This window comes from Pelodiscus sinensis, chromosome 17 (genome assembly GCF_049634645.1).
Source record: "Pelodiscus sinensis isolate JC-2024 chromosome 17, ASM4963464v1, whole genome shotgun sequence".
Taxonomy (NCBI): domain Eukaryota; kingdom Metazoa; phylum Chordata; order Testudines; family Trionychidae; genus Pelodiscus; species Pelodiscus sinensis.
The window spans coordinates 6,692,332-6,713,831 of record NC_134727.1 but is presented as its reverse complement, the minus strand read 5'-3'; the positions used below and the strand labels follow the sequence as shown (position 1 = coordinate 6,713,831).

At 44.7% G+C, this 21,500-nt stretch overlaps 1 protein-coding gene across 2 annotated transcripts in view; it reads left to right on the top strand.

The window, feature by feature from the left end:
- DOCK2 (dedicator of cytokinesis 2) overlaps window positions 1-21,500 on the top strand; it is a 497,337-nt gene that overhangs the window by 115,995 nt on the left and 359,842 nt on the right. For both annotated transcript variants that reach the window (XM_075900153.1, XM_075900154.1), the window contains 3 exons: window positions 498-606; window positions 20,329-20,399; window positions 21,053-21,159. In XM_075900153.1, coding sequence (XP_075756268.1) covers window positions 498-606; window positions 20,329-20,399; window positions 21,053-21,159 — 287 coding nt within the window. The remainder of the gene's footprint in view (window positions 1-497; window positions 607-20,328; window positions 20,400-21,052; window positions 21,160-21,500) is intronic.

Below are 21,500 nucleotides of genomic sequence, written 5' to 3'. Positions count from 1 at the left end.
ACTTGACCTAGGAAAACCATTTCAAAAGAAAAACGTGCTATGCTTTCACACCTGTTTTATAGCTGGTTGCAGTCTTCAAACTGTATAACAGTGGCTAATAAATAATAGTCTTGAATTTTGTTTATTTACACTATTTAATTACATTTTTCTGACAAAAATCACATATAGGTTTAGTTTACTTATGGTGTTAAATACCATCACCCTAATTGAAGACCAACACGGAGAATCTGTAGCACCTTGAAAAGATGCAGCTGTAGTAATTAACCAATGCAGTAATAATGCTTGAAAATTCAGGCTCCAACCTAGTACAATTTCTGCCAGTGGAAGATAAATTGAAAGGCAAAATATACTGCAAAACGTCTTGCCATTTTAGTTGCTTCTGAAATATTTGTGTACTTAGTATTATATCGACTTCTATGTGGTTTAATTCTCAATTAACATTATGGGTATGGCAGTTTCTGCTGCTAAAGTTATAACATGAATTTAACTTTCTACAGGTTATATGAAGGAAAAGAGCAGACAGAATTTGAGGAATCCATGAGGAGACTCTTTGAATCAATCAACAACCTTATGAAAAGCCAGTATAAAACTACCATTTTGTTACAGGTTGGTAACAACAATATGTCTTATATACTGACAGTGCAGTGGTGGTGATACATTTAGATGATTAATTCTTTACCCATTACTTTTCGATTCTTTCTTAACTGACAGAGCAAAGTTGGACAGGTTGTTTAATTACTTTAAAGCCCAAGGTTGACAGGTTTAGAGAAAGGCAAATTCTTTGCATATCTTTAAAGAAATTGCTTAAATAACTAAAGCACAGATGGCAGGAGTTTCCAAGGACTCTGTAGGCCTCCCATTCCTCTTGAATTCCAATGGAAACGGAATACCTAATACTTAAGAAAATGCAAGACAGAGATCCTTAAAGTGGTGACTCTAGCATATTTATTAAACAATCTGTCCCAACTCATAGTTAGCTCAGACACTTTTATTTAGTTCTTCAGACCTGAGAGAGAGCCTTGTAACATGAAAGATTGCACCATCCACCAAAGGACATTGGTCCAATAAGAAACTACCTTGTGTGTCAAAATTTAAAAATAGACCATTTTGGTATCTGAGGTTTTACACTGACTTATCTAGACAGCAGAAACTACTGATCTTAGGTTGAAGGCTTTGCAGTTATGTAAATGTCAGTGACTATCATCCACAGACTCATATCTGTGAATAAACACAAGAAACTTCCAAGAAAACCAGGAAGAAAGGGGCTTACTAAGATATATCCTATGCTGCATAAATTATAAATTAATATGCCACTACAGCAGCAAAAATCTGAAGTTTGAGGGTGCCTCTATAGAAACGTATAGTTTGCTTTCAAGCAGGTTGGTACCATGAACATTTTATGAACTCTTCAATGCCTCATTCTTCGTACTGTTGGATTTGATTTTTGTTTTGCTTAGTTCTATGTTTTTTATTTAAAATGGAGTGGAAATGGAAGACTAAATAGAGAGAATTTGCTGCTGTATTTGATTCATTTCAGTATTCCTTTTTGGAGTTGAATTTCCCCTGACATTTTCTGTAGAAGGATGCACAGAGCTATAAAGGAACTGAAAACATAAATCTGTTTTTACCACATGCTTCAAGTAATGTTCTCATGTGTTTGAAAGGAATTCAGGATGTTCTGCACCCTATAAGATGAGTTTATAAAAGATTGGCCAGCAGCCGTCTAAGTAGTTGGAAGGAATTGAATCAGTAGCAGGATACTTTTTGAATGATAAGTAAAAAATATTCCAACAAATCAGTGTCCAAAAGTATTCCATGTAATTGCACTTTAACACTACACAGTTTAATGGATTGTCCTCTACATTGATTGCAACACATCATTAATGTTATAATATCTTAATACCTTTTTTTGCAAGCAAGACCATGCACAAATATCAAGGTCTCCCACCTTTAGTTTCTGAGGGTGTATCTACACTTCACCGAAGCTTGGAATAAGATACACAATTTGAGCTATGCAAATTGTATATCATATTTTGATCTTATTTCAAAATAGCTTATTTTGTACACAGCGCCAAATTTCAAAATAACCTGCTATTCTGAAATGTCTCTTACTCCTCATGGAGTGAGGTTTACAAGGATATCCGAATAGCAAGCCCATTATATTTCACAATAATGGGCTTGATGTGAAGACAAAAATATCCCAAAATAGCATTGCAATGTAGACGTAGCCTGAATGTTCAAATTAGTTAAATTGAAATCCCTGGAATAAAGTAGTTAAATACTTTGGAGACATTGATATTGTACAGGCACTAGGGCATGTAAGTACTTAAACCCATTTCTTAATCAGTGAAAATAATCAAAATATATATGCAGTATTTCTCATATGAAGAATGCAAGGAAATCTCCAACAAATAGTGAACTCCTATGGGACTCTTAATCCTGTCTCTTTTACTTTGAGATGATGTTAATCACATCTCTTCAATCTTTTGATACCTTCTAATACAACTTAAGCTGTTTCAATGAAGTTTCTAATAAGGACATGAGGAAAATTTTACAGAAGTGATGCCTGAGAATATTTGGGTGTGTATTTAGTTCCGTGTGAGTGCAAACATTTTGCGTAAAAATGTTCTTTGTTTTAACAAGTCCAGTGAATGTCATTAGCCATGGGAAACTTGTCTAGTTAGACATTTGTGTCATCCCTGAGATAAACAGAGTATCTTTTGTTCTGTGTGGACTGCGGATTAGAGATGACCATTAGGGACCACTGTCACATATCAGATTCATGATACGTTATGTGGGTTAGGAGTGGAAATTAAGACAGAATTCAGTTCTGTGGCTCTGCAGTCAATTGGGTTACTCATTTCAAATAAACAAATTATTCATACTGCAACAGTCATTTAAAAGATGTATCAGTAAGATTGCCATACATATTTATGGAGACATCGCTCATATTTAGGAGGATGATTTCCATATACTTTGCTGGAGCTTTAAAATTGCACTGTCTGGCAGAAGAGTTTCTGTCATGAAGGGTGAATAGCTATGAGTATATCCTTGAAAATATAAAAGCATATTTAAAGCTTCTTTCCTTTGAGGCATGAAGAATGTGAAAGCTGTACAGGTGCTGCAGTAAGTCGGAAGTGAGGTAGCAATCAGATGGAATGGCCCTTTGTATTCTGTGTCTTCATGCTGTTGTAATGACTATTTTAAATGTGGATTTTGTCTTTTCCAATGTGTTCCATCAAGTATGGAAACAGGTATTTTGTTTGTAATAACAAAACAATTTTGTAAACACATGGCTTTTCTTATTTTTAATTAATCTCTTCAAGTACTGTATGATTCAGAGTAAAACAAAATGCTTTTGTTTTAAGCCCAGACAGAGCAAGTCAGATCCGGTTTTGCTGAGCCCTGGAGGTTATCAGAGCATCATAGTTTCAGCACAAAATGGATAGCTCATGCACAGATTATTGTAAAAGGTGTAGCTGTCTGGAAGGAGGACTGCCTTAAACATGTCCAAATCCAATAAATAATGACCAAAGAATGAATATTTAAAGAACTCAGTGAAAGAGGTTGAGACCTCAAGGAAGAGAAACGCCTTTTAACTCGGGTTTCTGCAGCAAGAAATAAAGCACCAACTATATTAGAAAAGCTAGACTCTAGAATGGAAATCCACAGCAAATATATACGTGCTCTGACTCAAAATTAGATCAGCTGACCACTTGAATAGTAAAACTGGAGTAGAGAATAGAAGGTGTGGGAATACTACTTTAAATCTCAGTGATCAAGGGTGTTAATGTCTGCATCTATTTTTCTTACTCGCAAGAGAGATGGAAATGTCAGATTTAGCACTGGAAAAGCCAGCATTCATGAGAAAATATTTCTGCAAAGCTATCTTGAGAATGTGGTGGCAAAGAATCATTGACCTATTAGATCACTCTGATTGTTGGATCAGCTCCAATAGGCACATTGCTCAGGAAATCTTCTGGCTCCTGACTTGCAAATACCTCCTGTGAAACAGCAAAAAGGAAACTTCTTCCGTCAGTAAAACCAGCTGTTCATAGTGAGACTATTCTGAGCAAGGCAAGTAGGTGGCAAAGGAGTAGATAATGGGACAAGAACTACAAGCATTGTTAGTCAAATCCGAGGAAACTACCATTCCAAGAGATCTGGTGTCCACAAAAGATAGGCAGCACTGCTCAGAAATGATGCTAAGCTGGTTCCTGAAAGAATTCATATTATTATATGGTTGACGAGACCATCTGTAGTCTGACGGACAAAATACAAAGGCTTTTTTCTTAAAATCCAATGCTTACAAGTGCTTCTAAATTGCAGTAGACTTGTCAGTCATGCCAGTATTTCTCTATCTCTAGATAAAGGAGATTTGTAACACCTCTCATCAATCAGTGGGCAGCCTCTGTTTGGAGTGATTGTAAAATGGTAGTCCACAATGCAGGCATGATGAAGCACTCACTTCCATGATTGACAAGATGCATCAGGAAGGAGTATAGCTCAACCAACAACTCTGATTTATGTATTCACCTCTAGCCACAACAGATTTACTCAGAGAGAGGTGGGAGGTGAAAGCTCTGAAATATGTTTTGGGAGAATGGTAGAACCTTGGCCAAGCCCATTTTAGGGTACAAGTATTTTGCCAAGCTATCCATGCACACACCTTTATCCCGCATCGGGCCTGTATCTCATTATACAAATGCCCACTAGTTCTTTAAATAAGGATTATGCCACCAAACCAGAAAGTGAGCACCAGAACTAACTGAAAATATAGCCCCAAATCTTTTGGAGTAATTATCAATGGATATAAACCAGACCACAAATTTCTGATGTTCCAGGTACTTGGCAGTGGTGGTGGTGGTGGGGAAGGTGTTAGATTTTGGAGCAAGCAACAGGTTGGTTAGTTATCAAAGGCTCAAGATACACGCTCAGATCAATCCGATCCAACAGGCACAGGGGAAAGACAGCTAGTGTGCAGTGGTGCATAACCCAGGGGTCTCGAGTCATGGTGCTTTGATCTGGCCGGCCAGGGGCTGGTCCTGGCCATTGGAAGCCACGCGGCATGGCGTTTTGATCCGGCCGAGGGCTGGGCCCTGCCTTTGGTGGCCCCCGCGGAGCAGGGATTGCAAATGAAAAAAGGTTGCGCCCCACTGCTCTGCTGCACTGTTCCAGCAAAGAGGAGCTGGTGGGTTGGGATACTTAGCTGCAGGAGAAGGCTCTGTGCACTTCCAGCCTGGCCCTGAGTGGCTCCTGCAGGCTGCTACACTAAGCATCAGGCAGCCAGGAAGGTGAAAAGAGTGGTTGGGAGTGTGCCCCCCCCCACTGGTCTGGGACTGCCCCAGCCCCAAGCCACACCCCCGTGGCACCATTTAGGGAGGGCATGAGGCTGAATGTGCCCACCCCTCCCAAGATTGACAGGGATACTGCTTGCTGTTATTCCCTTTTTGTCACTGTAAGGGAGTGAGGGGAAAGTGCAGAGTTTTCTGCATTCCTCTCACTCTGGCTGGGCAGGGCAGGAGGCAGACAAGCCGGGCACTTTCCTCTCACTCCCTGACAGTGACAGAAAGGGGAAGAACAAGAAGAGTTCCCAAACAAATCTCAGGGAGGAAGCATCAGCCCGCCTGCCCTCCCCAGCCAATTTGAAATGCCGCATCTGTGATGGAGAGCCAGATGAAGTTGCAGCATTGAGTTCTCTGTACACCTCTAGCAGCTGCCACTCTATAACCTTCTCCTCTCAGTTTCGTTGTCTCCATTGTGGCATATCCTCCATCTAAAGGCTTGTGCATAAAATCTGCACTCCTGGAGGTAGATTTCTTTTATCAGATATACAGTAATGATCCTACCTCAGTGCTCAGAGTGCTCTTTTTTGTGTGTTTGGGAGTGCACAGCTGTCAAATTTCCTTTCTATTTGATTACCAGGGCAAAAATGACCTGTAGGAGGTAGATGTCTGCCTTTCTGACAAATAGTAAACATTAAATGATTTGTCCAGGTTTCCTGGGGCTGGTTTGTGAGTATCCTTCTTGTATTGTAGGCACATTTACCTCCACTACTTACACCCATCCCATCAACCTTCAGTTAAATTAAGGACTCTGTTCCCGACCCTAAAACTGCAAATTCCTTCTTTAGATCCCAAGTGAGCTACACAGGTCTCAATGGCTCTGGAGAAAACAAGGGACAGCCAAGTGGATGCCGCTTTATTTCTTTTTTCCGCTGCTGAGCCCTGCCTGCTGCAGCTGGCTGCTAGACATCGCAGCTCTTCCAGCATCTAGGAACCAGGTGCAGCGTTGGAAAGTGTCACTTGCTGCAGGCTTCACACCCGTGGAGCTGCCGGCCCTAGTGGGAGGAGAGGTTTCCATGGGTGTGAGGGGGAGGAAAGGAATTCACCATGTTCAGAGGTGGAGTGGAGCATTGGAGCTTGTTTATTTGTGGAGGTGCAAATAAGGCTGGAAAAGTGCTGACAGTGATGTCTGATTTGTGACATGCAATAGATGATGCCATGGTAATTTTGTTAAACTTGCCTTGACAACAAATAAAATCAGCCTAACAAACAGGGCCCCAGTGACTCTTGAAAATGGTCTTTTAATCTTCTGGGTACTTAGGTTTCATGAATATGTATAAAGAGTTGTTGAGATGAGGGTTCCTATGAAGCTAAGCTTGTTAGGGAAAAAAGATTGTAAGATAAACTTACTGGTAAATTGGAAGTGTGTGACATAATTTTCTGGAATATTGTGAGGTTTTTCTAGCCTGCTGAAAATTAACCCCCTCGTTCTAAAGGGGCCAAATCCTTCTCTCTTACCCAGCAGAAGTGCACATGACTTGAATGAGGACTTGCGTAAAGAGCAAAAAGGATGACAACCTACTGGGAGGAGCTAGCTGAAACCCAGTCTGGGGCTTGTTCTTTTGTTACATCTGCTGATGGCCATTTTAGTGTTGCTAGATTTGGCCTGCTGATGGCTGCCGGGGCGTTGCTGTTGAGTCATGTTGTAATGTTTTCCATGGCATGCGCGGCCCAAACAGTCAAAAGAGTCAACATCGCCCAGTGACTTGCTGACCCTAAACAGTTTTAAACAAGGTTTGGGGTTTGGTATGCCGTGACGGTGGGCAACTTGTGACCCGCAGGCTACAGGCAGCCATTGAGGTTCCATCTACAACCTGCGCACCCCCGCTATGCCCGTTTCCCCAGACCTTTTGCGCTGGAGCCCCATACTTACCTCCCTCCCCCAGCACTGGTGGAGTGCTGTGAATTGGCTGATTCGCAGCATTCAAGCTCTGTGAGGGAAGGAGCGAGCGGGATGCAAAACAGACAATTCACGGTGCTCTGAAAGTGCAGGGAGGGCGGGGAAGAAGTAGTTAAGTGTGGGGCTCCATTGCTTGGTGTGCGAGAGGCTTGGGGGAAGGAGGCAGAGATGGGCTGTGCAGACCTCCTGCAAATGAGCCACATGTAGCCCACCACTGGATTTCAATCTTGTGGCCCACTGAGACAAAGGATGGCCCCTCATGCGGCCCACTTACTAGTTTTGTTTACCCATCATTGGTATAAAGAGATGTCAGCCTGTGTAATACCAAGATAAATGCCCATTAAGAAATGTGCCACCTTTAATTAAAGATACAGAAAAGAAGAGCAGAAACCGAGCATTTGAAGTGTAAAGTATGTAGCCCTTTATTTTACTGAAAGTGAATTTAGTAATGTTGTATTGCACCCCAGTGAGATTGGCTCGGGGACTACTGTTTGAAGTTCAATAGAGTGAAAGTCATCTGTGTTAGTTGCTTGAGAGAGAGAGAGCCTCTAGAAACACACGAAGATCAGGGGTCATGGACACACATACCTTTACAAGTACAAGGTCTAGCCTGTTTTACAAGTTTAATAAAAGTTACAATTAAGGTTCTGATTATTCCAGCATATAGAAATCCTATGAAGACTCATGCCTGAGTCACAAATATAGTCCATACTCTCGTCTTTAATGATACTCTTAGGATATGTCTATACTGGCGTGTTCTTGTGCAGGAATATCTTGTGCAAGATCTCTTGCGCAAGAAAACATCCACACTGGCCAGAACCGCATCGTAAGAACGCTGAGCTCTTGCGCAAGAAAGCATCCACACTGGCGGGAAGCCCTTGCGCAAGAACGTGTTTCCGGAAGCAAATCGGCCATGTCAAGATGTCACCAGCAGCGTCTGTGGGCATGCGCTGGACCCTCACTGGGAAACATATTTAAAGGGACTCCTGGACGGCCATTTCCCTGTGGCTGCCTGCTCACGCACCCTTTTGAGGGAACAAGAGCCACAACAGCACCTGTCACCTCTGTTCCTGGCAAGTGCCCCTTGGTACCCTCGCTGCCACCGTCACAGCCATGGAGCCGGAGGAGGACCCCAGCCAGCAACATCCGCTCCTCATGGCCATTATAGAGGCTGTGGAGCTCCTCCATCATGGAGCCACATTGCTCCAGCAGGAGCTGGAGACTGGGCAGCAGGTGCAGGACCTCGCCACGGCTGCAGCTGGGCTCAGGCACCTACACCCCACCACTGACAGGCGCCTCTGGAGCTATGACACCAGTGGGAACTGGTGGGAGCGCCTGGTGCTGGGACAATGGGGCAACCAGCAATGGATGCAGAACTTTTGGATGCGCGGGGGACATTCCATGAGCTCTGCACCTGGCTCACCCCTGCACTCCGGAAGCAGGACACCCACCTGTGCCCCGCCATCCCTGTGGAGAAGAGGGTTGCGATTGCCCTCTGGAAACTGGCCATCCCAGACAGCTACCGCTCTGTGGCGAACCAGTTCAGGGTAGGCAGTTCCACCGCCGGCGCAGTCATCCAGAAGGTAAGGCCCTCCATGGACCACGGGCTCGTCCTGGGGGAGGGCAGGGGCCAGACTGGGCAGGGGGAGGCTGTAGGGGCAGGGGGAAGCCCCGCACACAGGGGATCACGCTGTCCCTCCAGCACACAGCCCTGCTGGTGGTGGTGGGGAGATCCCAGGGGGCAGAGGGCCCTGGTCTGCATGGGTGGAGGAGCCATGTATGCACTCTGTCTCATTCCATGCATCCCCTGTGCTCCCATGTGCCCCTCTGCAGATTTTCAATGCCATCAATGACGTGCTGCTCCAGAGGGTGATCTGCCCCCGTGACGTGGAGACCACCATTGCTGGCTTCACCAGCCTTGGGTTCCCGAACTGTGGGGGAGCCGTAGATGGTACCCACATCCCCATCCGAGCGCAAGAGCACCAAGCGGCCCGGTTCATAAACCAGAAGGGCTACTGCTCCGTGGTGTTCCAGGCGCTAGTGGACCACCAGGGCCGGTTCCAGAACATTTATGTAGGGTGGTCCGGGCGGGCCCACGACGCTCACATCTTCAGTGACTCAGGCCTGTGCCACAGGCTGGAGGCAGGCACCTACTTCTCCCAGCGGGAATTCACCACTGGGGATGTCAGGATGCCAGTCTGCATCTTGGGGGATGTGGCCTACCCCCTGATGGCCTGGCTGATGCGGCCATACACCGGCCACCTGGACCACAGCCAGGCCACCTTTAACTGCCACCTGAACCGAACCCTCAATCCTGTCGAGTGAGCCTTTGGCCATCTGAAGGCACGGTTTAGGTGCCTCCTGACCCATCTGGATATGGGGGTGCAGCACATCCCAGAGGTCATCTTGGCATGTTGCGTGCTCCATAATATTATTGAGGGGAGGAGGGAGGCCTTCCTCCCAGGGTGGATGGTAGGTGAAGGCCAGGCCTACCAGCAGCCGCCACCCAGCAGACCAACCTCCACGGGGTTCAGGTCCGGGAAGCCCTCTGGGTGATGCTAGACCAGGCCCCACAATAGGCCGCTCCTACACCTCTGACCACAGGGATGCCCCCGTGCACCCACTTCCCTCTCCCATCACCACCCTTTCCTGCCACCCTTCCCTCACCTCCCTATAAATAAAATGCACTTGCTGTACATAAGGCACTTTTTTATTTACATGGGAAGGGAGTGCACTGTGGGGAGGGGGGAGGAGGGGACCCTGAACTGGGAGGAGGAGGGGGGAGGGGACCCTGAACTGGGAGGAGGAGGGAGGAGGGGACCCTGAACTGGGAGGGCCTCATGATTGATAATGGAGGCCTCTCCCACCCCCACGAGTGCAGGGGCGCCTCCGCCCCTTGTGCTGGGTTGGTGCAGGCTGTACCAGGAGGTGCCGAGGTGGGGGAACCTCGGGAGGGGCATGGGGAAGGCAGGGGGAGAAGTGGACGGAGAGCTGGGGGTAGCAGAGGGGGGCCTGGCAGCATTGGGCTGCTGCATAGGGCCCATCCAGTCAGCAATGGTGCCCTGGAGAGTGCAGACACGGTCGCAGCGCTCCAGGTACTGGCCCCACACCCTCTCCCACCACTCCGCATCTGCACGGATCTTCTCCGTCAGAGCACGCTCCATGCGCTCAGTCTCACAGACGTGGTAGCGGAGCAGGTGATGGTGGTCCTGGGAGCACTGTGACAGACCCTAGATCCTTTGCACCGGTGGGATGGGGCTGGAAGGACCCTCTCTGGCAGGGGGTCCCACTGCAGGAGAAGCAGAGGAGAGCAACATGGTCAGTGAGCCCTGCCCCAAATGGTGTTCCAGAGCTCCGTGTCATCCTCCCACGTCACGATGCCCGGGGACAGGTGTGGCTGGTGAGGGGGAATTCCCCTGGGGCAGCAAGAGGGAAGGAGGTTCCAAGGTGGCACAGGAACCCCCAAGGGGGCCACATGTGCTGGGGGGGCCTGTTGTGCCTTCTCCAGGGGCAGCTACAGTGTCCCAGAGGTGGCCATGGATGTGTGCTGTGTGCAGCACCCTTTAGGCTGTGGCTTTAGGCCTGCAATCTTGGGGCTGGCGTACTCCTGGCCAGAGCTCCCCACCACCCCCGGTCTGGTCGAGCGGAATCCCTGGGGTCCTAGGCGTGTGCTGGGGCTAGCTGCCGCTTCTCTGTGCCACTTGGTCTGGCTGCACGTAGGGTTGCCGGATGGTTTCAACAAAAATACCGGACACACTTGATATTACATGACTGTCTACATTACATCTTAGTCAAAAAATCCCAGACATGTATATTTTCTCATTTATATCCAAAGCTCAAGGACTGGACTGTCCAGTTCTAAACTGGACACCTGGCAACCCTAGCTGCATGAGGTTGCATGTGCTACATGCCTCTGCACAGCATATGGCCAGGCTGTGCCATGTGCCGCTACCTCTCCCCCACTCTGTGTCCCTCCCCCTGCCTTGTCCAGCACACTTGTGAATGGTAGCCACTGCACTCACCAGACAATCCCTCGCCAGCTTCGGAGGATGCCCAAGACACATCCTGACGGGTGCTGGGCTGGGATGGTGAGGTCTGGCTGTTGTCCTCTGCCACCTCCTCCTCCTTGTCCGAGGATCAGTCTCCCTCCTCCTCCTCTGGTGGCTTGGGTCGGACCACTGGGGTGGCCACCTCCGTGTCCACCTGGGACAGCAGGGAAGTGGCTTCTTTGTCCCCCAAGATCTGTTACAGGCGGAGATACTGGGAACAGACAATGGCTCCGCCGCCCCCACGCTCGCTGGCCCACACCTATGTGAGGCAAAGGTCCTTCACTGGTGTCCCTTTGCAGCCAGTGCTTGGGCCATCTGGGCGAAAATGTGCGCATTTCTCCTCCGGGACTTGGGTTCCCGGAGGGCCTCCTCCTTTCCCCAGAGGTCCAGGAGGGCAGTCACCTCAGCGGTGCTCCAGCATGGAGCCCGTCGCTTGCTACCCCTTCGGGCCTGCTGGGTGCTCTGGGGTGGCTCCTCCGTGGGGTCTGATGGACCTGGCTGAGGCTGGGCAGCTGCCATTCCTCCCTTTGGCTGCTACCTGGCCTGCATGTGGCAAATGGCTGTGCTCCATGCCTGTGCCTTTAAGGGGGGGGCCAATGAGTGGTGATTGCCTGTACGGAGTGTCAGAGAGGCCACCTGTGTTTTTCACTGGAGGCCAATTCTTGTGCAAGTACACGCTTGCCGAACGTCCACACTGCCCTCTTGTGCAAGAGCGCCTGCGCAAGAGAGCTTAAGTCTGATAGAAAACAACATAGCTCTTGCGTAAGGAGCTGTCGCTGTACTGTACATTTACTTGCGCAAGAGCAGATGGGCAGTGTCGACGTTCTGCTGATTCTTGCGCACGAAGCCGCGAGTGTAGACATAGCCTTAGGGTTTGATGGATGCTTTGTCGGAAGGGGGTGATGGGAGGATCACGTGGGGATTACCTATTGTGATCCCTCCTCTGGGGCATCTAGTATTGGCCACTGTCAGCAGACAGCACACTGGGCTGGATGGACCTTTGGTCTGACCCAGTATGGCCATTCTTATGCTCTTATGATAACTGATCATATTGTTATTGTTCCTGCTGGACTTTTCCAAAGGGGCTAATTTTACCCCGTCTGGGAGCTATCTTTTATCTTGTGTTTCTGACTTCACCTAACACACTGAGCATGCCATCCTCTTTTGTCTTATTGCCCCCAAATCACGGACACCGACAACCTCCCTGGGCCTCTGGCCAAGTTGTGGGGAGGCACGGCTCCACTCTCCCGGGAGGTGCAGGGCCTCTGGTAGAAGGGACAGTGCTGGGGCAGCCAGCCCTGAGTGCCACCCAAAGTGCACTATGCTGGCCCCCAGGCACTTCTTAGCACCAACTTGAGTGATGCCCAAAGCATGCGGTGCAGCACTCTAGCAGTGATTTAAAGGGCCCGGGGGTCCAGCCACTGCCACAGTCGCAGTAGCCGGAAGCCCTGGGCCTTTTTGGATCACCAGGGCCCTAGAGCAACTGCCCCCTTTGCCACCCTGTCGATGGGCCTGCCCCCAATCATATAGGGGTTCCCATTTTCATAGATCATTTGTAGTTCCTTCTTTGCTCATTAGCATTTACCTGCATACTGCATCCTGATTACATGTGTTAGAAGAAATGTACCTCTAGAGTATTTTGTGATCCAGATTTAATCTTGCAGCTGATTTGGCCAGGATTGGAATAAAGAAGTGGATGGCTTAGAATTAGGATCAAGATGATCCAGGGACCCAAGAGTCTGTAGGAGTGGAATCCCTAATGGTAAAGTTTGCTCTAAGTTCACTTCCCAAGTCTCTTTCTTTAAGGACCCTAAAAGAAGTGATGGACTATTCTTCTCCCATTATTTTGTCCACCAATTAGGCCTGATTTCTGACCCGCTAATTTTGGTTTACTGCTTTCTAGTTCCACACTTCTTGTTTGCCAACCATAATCTTAACTTGGTCTTTGAGTTATGTCCCTTGTTCGAACCATTTCACTCTGTCTCATATCTGCGTCTTTCCCCCATCAACATTTGTTGTGATGTTTTATGAACCTAAATTCACTTCCTACAGAAGACCTCCCAATTCTGGTAAATTTGTAGGCTCAATTATCACAAGAGTCAGACTGCCATTTTATAGGCTTGTAAGGAAGTGTTTGCTCCTCTCCCAACTCCATTGCTAGCATTACTAACATGAAGAGCCTTCAGTAGGGCTTAAAATGGAGGTGATCCCCGTTTGGCGCACAAGGCTCCTTTTACCCTGCCAAGTCTTGTGTGCAGGGTCGAGAATGGCGAGTTGGTACAGCCATGAGTGGAAGGTTTATCTTGTTGGTATACTGTAGTGGCTTGATATACAGTGTAGTCTTAACTGTGGAAAAACATCTCCTATGGATTCAATACAATGCTTGCTTTTTCAGTTGGCTTTTTTAAAAGAATGTTGGCCACAGTATTAAAGTAACATCTCAAATGTAAATGAAATCTTTGTCCTTGGGATGTTGAAAACTCAAAGGAATTTCTCCTCTTAGTTCCTGCAATTAAAATTTAAACAATCAAGTCAGTCTTTGAGTATTGGCACACTCTGAACTTAGAAGGGTTGGTTTGGGTCTTGCACGTGAGTGGCAATATCTCTGCAAAACTGGGAACATATTTAAAATACATATTTTGGCTTTGAAACTCAGTGATGCTGGTAGTTATCCAGGGGATGTTAGTCTGCCACAGAGTCCTAACAAACCGTGAATGCTTGTCAGATGATGAGTACAAAGAAACTTCAAAAGCCTCTATGCTTTAGGCCATTTCTTCTTGGGGCTTTATAGTGGCAGGAATTGAACATTCATGACAGCGCATTCCTATTCCTGACCACGATTTTGTTGTCCTCTGTCTTTTTTCTACAGTGAAAACATTCAGGGTAGGCTCCTCTTTTACATTGTGCCTTATAGTGAATCTATCTTCACTGTCTCCCTGCATCAATCTCACACATAAATTTGTTGTGAAAAAGCTGAAATATTGATGCTGTTGTGGGAATGGTGTATATTTCTCATGTTCACCTCATACGTTTGCAATGCCCATGGAGAAGGGTTTTGTGTCTAGACTCTAATTCTGTGTGAAAGAGTTAGAATGACTTTTTTCCACAGCTTGAAAGCTGGTTATAGAAATTAGCCAAATGCAAATTCTAATCGCTGATATTAGTAGGTGCATTATCTGATTGCAGATTTTCTGTTTAGTTTAAGAAAGTTTAGTAGGGATGCTCCATCTGAAATAAAAGCCGTAACCCAATATTTTCTGACCAGTGGTCTAAAATTACATACGATGCTGAGCTGCCATCCAGTATAAGTCCTCACAAAGGTGTTGTCGCCTTTGTTTTTAGGCATTAAGGGACTGACGTTAGCATGAGCACCTGAGGTGTCAAAAACTATGGAACCTTTGGGAATTCTAACTGGAGTCGATACTGACAGCTTCCGCATTATTTTCTGCTCCGTGCCTTGGAGGTGCATTAGAGTCCAAATATAGGTAATCGACCCCTGGCAGATTTACTTACCAGCTGCACTGCAGTGGGAATGGGAAACCTGAAGGATAGGGCAGATGGACAGATCATTCATGAAAATGTTTCTAAATTCACAGTGTTTTCTTATGGATTACTGGATTTCTGTAGTTAGAGGCTTGTGTTAATGTCCCCACCTCCTGGACACCTGTGAACCTCAGCACTCTCCATTTGAGTAATGATAAATAGAGAACTCTGTGGGGAATTTATGGAGGTTATGTTGGACATTAGAAAAAGTTCCTAACAGTCAGGGTGGTCAAACACTGGAATAAGTTGCCCAGGGAGGTTGTGGAATCTCCATCTCTGGAGATATTTAAGAGCAGGTTAGATAAACGTATATCAGGGATAGTCTAGACGGTGCTTGGTCCTACTGTGAGGGCAGGGGACTGGACTCGCTGACCTCTCGAGGTCCCTTCCAGTTCTGGTGTTCTATGATTTTATGACTCTCCAGCAGAAAAGAAATAGAAATGTAGCCATGTTAGTCTGGTGTAGCTGAAGCAAAATACATAGTCCTGTATTTTGCTTCAGCAGGAAAGAATAATTTTAGTGCAGACTGTTTAACATTAAAGTTCACATCCTGAGTCATATTCAAAAAACATGTGGGTCAATGATAGGAGATTGTCAGAGGTGGAGAACTTGCTTAGGAAAGATATATTGGCATTGGAAAAGGTTCAGAAAGGGGCAGTAAAAATGATTAGGGGGTTGGAATAGGTCCTATATGAAGAGAGGTTAAAAAGACTTGGACTTTCAGCTTACAAAAGAGGAGACTAGCGGGAGAAATGGTAGAGGTTTATAAATTCATGACTAGGGTGGAAAAAGTGAATAAGGAAAAGTTATTTATTCATTCCCACAATAGAAGAACAAGGAAGAAGTTCCTAGTCACCAAAGAAAAGGAAGTTTTTCTTCACTCAGCACACGGTCAACCTGTGGAACTCCTTGCCAGAGGATGTTGTGAAGACTAGGACTTTAACAGGGATCAAAAAAGAGCTAGATAGATTTATGGAAGTTAGGTCCATTGATGGCTATTAGCCAGGATGGGTAGAAATAGTGTCCCTAACCTCTGTTTGTCTGGAAATGGGTATCAGGAGAGGGATTGCATGAGGATTGCCTGTTGTGTTCCCTCCCTCTGGGGCATCTGGTGTTGGCCACTGTCAACAGACAGGATACTGGGCAAGGTGGACCTTTGGTCTGACCCAGTATGACCATCCTTATGTTCTTGTGTAATGATCTTTTGAGCTCATTCTGCATCAGGTAAAGTAACTGAGTTTACCTGTTGACCTCAAATAATGACTAATCAAGCAACTATGTTATATGACAAAAATGTATTGGCGCCCAGTGTTAAATATTGTAATTCATGTGCCATCTTGTTAACAAAGGGTATGTCTACACAACAACATTATTTTGAAATAACTTAGTCTGCATCTACACAGCAGGCAGTTATTTTGAAATAATGTGGAAATACTGTCAAGCTGGAGGACTTCTTACTTCTACTCCTGTAACTTTCATTTTATGAGGAGTAAGGGAAGTCAGAAGAAGAATGCTCTGTTTAGAAATAAGTGCTGTGTAGACGCTCCCAATTTTGAAATAAGCTATTTCGAAATAAGCTACATTATTGATGTAGTTCAATTTGCATATCTTATTTTGAGGTAGGCTCTGCTGTGTAGATGCACCCATAATGTTATATCAGAACACCTTCACTGAGCTCTGAAATGTTTTGTTTAACTACGAAACGGTTTTGATTTGCATTAAAGCTGATTGCAAATTAGATTGCCCCCCATGTCCCTATGGCTTAAATAATGTTTGTTACAAAAAGTCACTATTTAGCAACATGTCCGCTGAAAAGACTGAGAGGGTAATTTTAATAACCTTCATAAACACTTGAAGAGTAGGGTTTGCTCCCCCATTGAAATGCTGAGTTTTCTTATGTTTAAGAAAGTTATTCTAGCTTTTCTTTAAACTTGTAAATATGAAGTGCATGTTTTATAAGGAAATAACCCCTTAAGGCTTTTGTTGCATGATCATCTATTAAGAACTGTTGTGGATTTGCATAGACTTAATTTATTAAAATGCAGTCTGTCTATAACTGTACGCTCCATTACTTTGGGAGCAGCAGCAAGGTCACAGGACTAGGAGCTGGGATACATGTCTGTCTTCTTGGCTCCACAAATTGACTCCTTACAAGACTCTGGAGCAGTCAGTTAAGCTCTCTGGCTTTGTCAACACACACACAAACTTGCATAGACTAGTCAATCCAGTGCAAAATCCTATGTGAATAACTGTATTTATTTAGTGACTTGTTTCAGTTTAGTTTAAACCTGTTTCTAGTCGACTTAAACCAGAAAAAGAAGGTGAAACAGCTGTTCAATCAGGATTTTTCATTGGTTTAACTTAACCGTTTTACAATCACACGTCCAAGGTGCATGAATACAACCTTGGCAGGCCCTCAGTTAACACTGACATCCCATTGGTTCCCCAGCCATAAACTGGGACAATGTTTCTTACCTTTTTAAAGGCAAGGTAAAAAGTTCTACACAAGTTCTAAATTTTCATTAAAAAACACACATTCACTTTTAATTAGCTGTATTTATTATTAGAATTTCAAGAGCAACAGGTTGTATGTTTTCCTAAAAAAAAAAAAAAAAAAAGTCTCGTCCTTCCGTTCTGTGCTTTGCCGGTGTACAAATAGAATAGTGTGTGGTCAGTCAATGCTTTTATCAAGGTCTGAGCAGATAATGGAAGTCAGGCAAGAATCATTGCCAGTGGCAATGTAAACAGCAGATTCTACCGGCTTGCGTGTGAAGGCAATAGCAAATGTACATGTTCACTAGTATCCTGTTGAGCTGATGATACACTCAATATGCAGGTTAGTTAGTTAGTTCAGCATGGGCCTTGCTACGCAGCAGAGCTGACATCATGAACCTATGAAACCCATGGCTTTGGGCATCTGTTCGGACTTCTGATTCGATTTCTGATAGCCTAGTCCCTAACTACAGCTGGGAAAATTTAGTGTGAAAAATAGGCTGCATGCACAGTGAAGACGGTCTCTGGTTGTAACTTGTTTCTCACCAAAATTATACTAATAAAAGCAACACCCTGTGTTTCCAGATGAAATAATGCCAATGGTGCCTTTGTGTTTCTAATGATTTGTTCAGGAATTTGTTAGACAGCTTGCTGATTAATATACTCTTATTTCCCTTACTTTGGATATAATGTACTCTCTTATATTTTACTTCCCATAAATCACAATTATATATGTTGGCTGGCAATGTTGGTGGGGTGAGGAGGAGACAAAAGATCAGGGCGGATATGCCTGTGTCCTGTACTGTACCGACAGCCATTTACTCAAGTTTCCCTTTTTGAAAAGTTTTTAAAGCCCTTTCAAAAATATCTTGAGTTCTCAAACTGAACATCTTGTTTTTATTTTGAATTTGCTGAAATGACAAAGGTCTCTCTCCATCTTCCATCCACCAAGAAGGCTAGGGCATTCTTTGGGTTTGTACGATAAGTGAGAAATGTATGTCTTTCACAAGAAACTATAGAATTGCAGAACAGGATAGTTTCCATATCTGAAGGATGCACTAATCCTAAGAGGCTGTTCTTAGTGATGAACCAGAGGTGCGAGGATTGTCTAGGGGTGTTTTTTTGTGGCAAGGGATTGGGGCTGTGAAGGAGGAAGGCCTGAGACTTAAACCCACTTAACTAATTACAAACTTTATTAACTACAATTTGATTATATTAAATCACAGTCTCTGATTCGTCTTAGACAGCGCAGCATGCAAAAAAAGAATATAACAAATAAAACCAATACAGCAATAATAAAAACTCCTCCTGTAGCCAGTCCTTCTATGGTTATCTTTGAACAGCTGGTGGAGTTAGTCATTAATCTACAAATACTTAACAACCTCTAAATATGAAATGGTTAATACAATATGGTAAGCAATACTCACAAACCCTGAAATGATTACGATGCACAGACACAAAATAACGTGTCGCATGCTCCGGATTCGTACACCCTTTCGTGATTTGGTGGGTGGGAGGCGGCCTTGGGTGATCAACCTCTCAGCCAGGCTGGACGATACGTGCCTTCTATTTTTTGATACGAAACCTCCCTGAGCTTAGGGAGCAGGGTTTTATACTATAAGTTTGACATCTGGTACCATATTAGGGTTCCTTCCTTGTGACATGACGTCTGTCTCAAGGCATTGTGGTCAGTGCCTGATGGAGACATGACTGGCACACGTGAAAGCTAGCTATGTTTTTGCTTCCCTGCTCCAGGTGCTTGTTAACACAAGTACATGACAGCTAATTTCTCTTATTCCTATCTTGTCCTGTTTTTTAGTGCTCATTAACTTAGTGTATGGGACAGCTTGTGTCCCTGCTCTTATCTTTTTGGCCCAGGTGCTTGCCAAGTTAAGTTCCATTTACTGAGGCTTGAAGGCCCCTGGCCTGGGTGCTTGCCAAGTTAAGTTCCGTTTACTGAGAACAGTGCTGAGCACCTGAGGGACTTCAAGATCTATCTGTGGATCCGCATCAGCGGCCTGTGTTTTTCCTGTGAGGGGCTTTAGTGTGGCAGTATGGGCAATACGTGCGAAGCCATGGTCAAAAGGACCTGCTACATGTAGTAAAGAGCAATGGCCCTATGAAACTCTCATCTTTGAATTGTCATTCATGGTTGTCTGTTTGCATGTTTTTGCATCTTATCATCGATTATACATAGCTTCACAATCATTTGATTCCAGAGGCTGAGTATATAAAATTCTTCTCACAGGAATTTTAGGGCAGCTGAATGCAGTAGGCATTGATCTCTTCAGGGGAGTTGATGTTAGATGTTGGCGATGACGTCGCAGGAGGGCAGTGTAGCATCTGTAGAATTGGTCTCATGACTAACTTTTTTACTCAGTTTTTATTACTTGATAAGCAGAATAGAATGGAAGTTTTACAGGATAAACCTCACTTCTTATCTAAAAAGTTTGGGTCTTTACTCATATGGAGTTCAAAGTCTTGAAAGATAGATGGGGAGGAGATACAGAACTTCATCCCTTCTGCAGGGTCTGGTGCTTCTTGGTGCTCTGTGGCAGCAATAGAAACCTCTCCGGTGGTGTGTAAAGGATGTGGAATTCACTCCACGGCTATTGTGTTTTCAGCCCCCTTGTGTGACCTCACACTAGAGGGTACATGTTACAGAAGGCCTTCCTCTTCCCCTCTGCACCATGTAGAAAGTCAGAGCATAGTGAACTGACATTTCAGAGCAAGATAGAAGAAAAGTCCAAGTTCACGTCAGTTCACTGAAATGTGCGTGCTTCAGTTGCATCAGTAAGGCCATTTCTGAGCAGAAGGTGAGTGACTACATTATTGGCCAAAACCTTTGGGTCTGTTGAGTTATGCAATGCAACTGTGTTAAGTGGACCCTGAGGGTATTAGACAGAATTGAGCTGTATAAGAAGAGATCTAATGCACATAGGGCTTATATATATACATGTACTTATACAATTAACACATGGTATATTTGTCAATTCAGGTGGCTGCCTTGAAGTATATACCATCGGTCCTCCAAGATGTTGAAAAAGTCTTTGATGCCAAGTTACTTAGGTGAGCCTATTCAACAATAATTTGTAGATTTATCAGATGTCTTTAATGCAGAGGTGTCAGTTCTGTCCCATACAGATACTCAAGCAGACTCACAGGCTCTGAAAGTTGGCTTCTTGATGTTTAAATTAATAGAGTTATACCAGTTTACACTAGTTAAGGGTCTAACTCTTTGTTAACTTTGAACAGAGATAGCTTTGTTAACTTTGTTAACAGAGATAGCTGTATTTTCCCCATAAGAGTGTATTGTAATACAGTTGAACATCTAGATTTTCTTTCTTTTCTAACATTTGATCAGTGAATGGGCTTAGCAAGTAAAGCAACACAGTTTTGGGGAATAAATAGCACTTCCAAAAATTCATGACTGGCTGCCAGCAATCGACATTTTCCTTGTAGATGAGGGAAGGTTTATTGGCCAGACATTGCATTGTATTATATGTGAACAATGGGTAAAAATGCCCAAATACTCAGTTTTTCCCCTCTTCGTTGTTTTTTCCCCCAATAGTAGTCTTAACACACTACAAAATATAAGGAGATGCCGTTGATAAATTTTGAAGCGTTAGAGGTGTTTTTAGTAGCTGCTGTTCTTGCTACGTTATAGTATCATAACATAAATGCATTTAAATTGAATTTGTGATATTTTTCATTGTCTGCAGCCAACTACTGTACGAGTTTTACACTTGCATCCCACCAGTAAAACTACAGAAGCAAAAAGTGGTGTCCATGAAGGAAATAGTACGCAGTAACCTCTTTAAAAAACAAGGTAAATCCAAATTGTCTTTAGGATTTAAATGAAATATGTATGAGATTGGAACAGTGGCTTTAATCTTGCCATAATTGTATTTGATATAGAGTAGAATGGATGATAATGATGTAAGTCCTCAAGCTGTAAAAGCAGATTGAGGTGTCTTCTGGTTGACCCTTTAGGCCATAACAATTAGTTTGCAAAAGCATAGTCTTGAGACGAGACAAACCTTGGAAGGGTTGTTTGTGTGTGCTTACTTTAGTTATAAACCATGAAGACAGAGACCTCCATTGTGGTCACCTTCAAATCCATTTTTTAAAGATGTTCAGAAAAATAACCCTGTAGGAAACATTTAAACG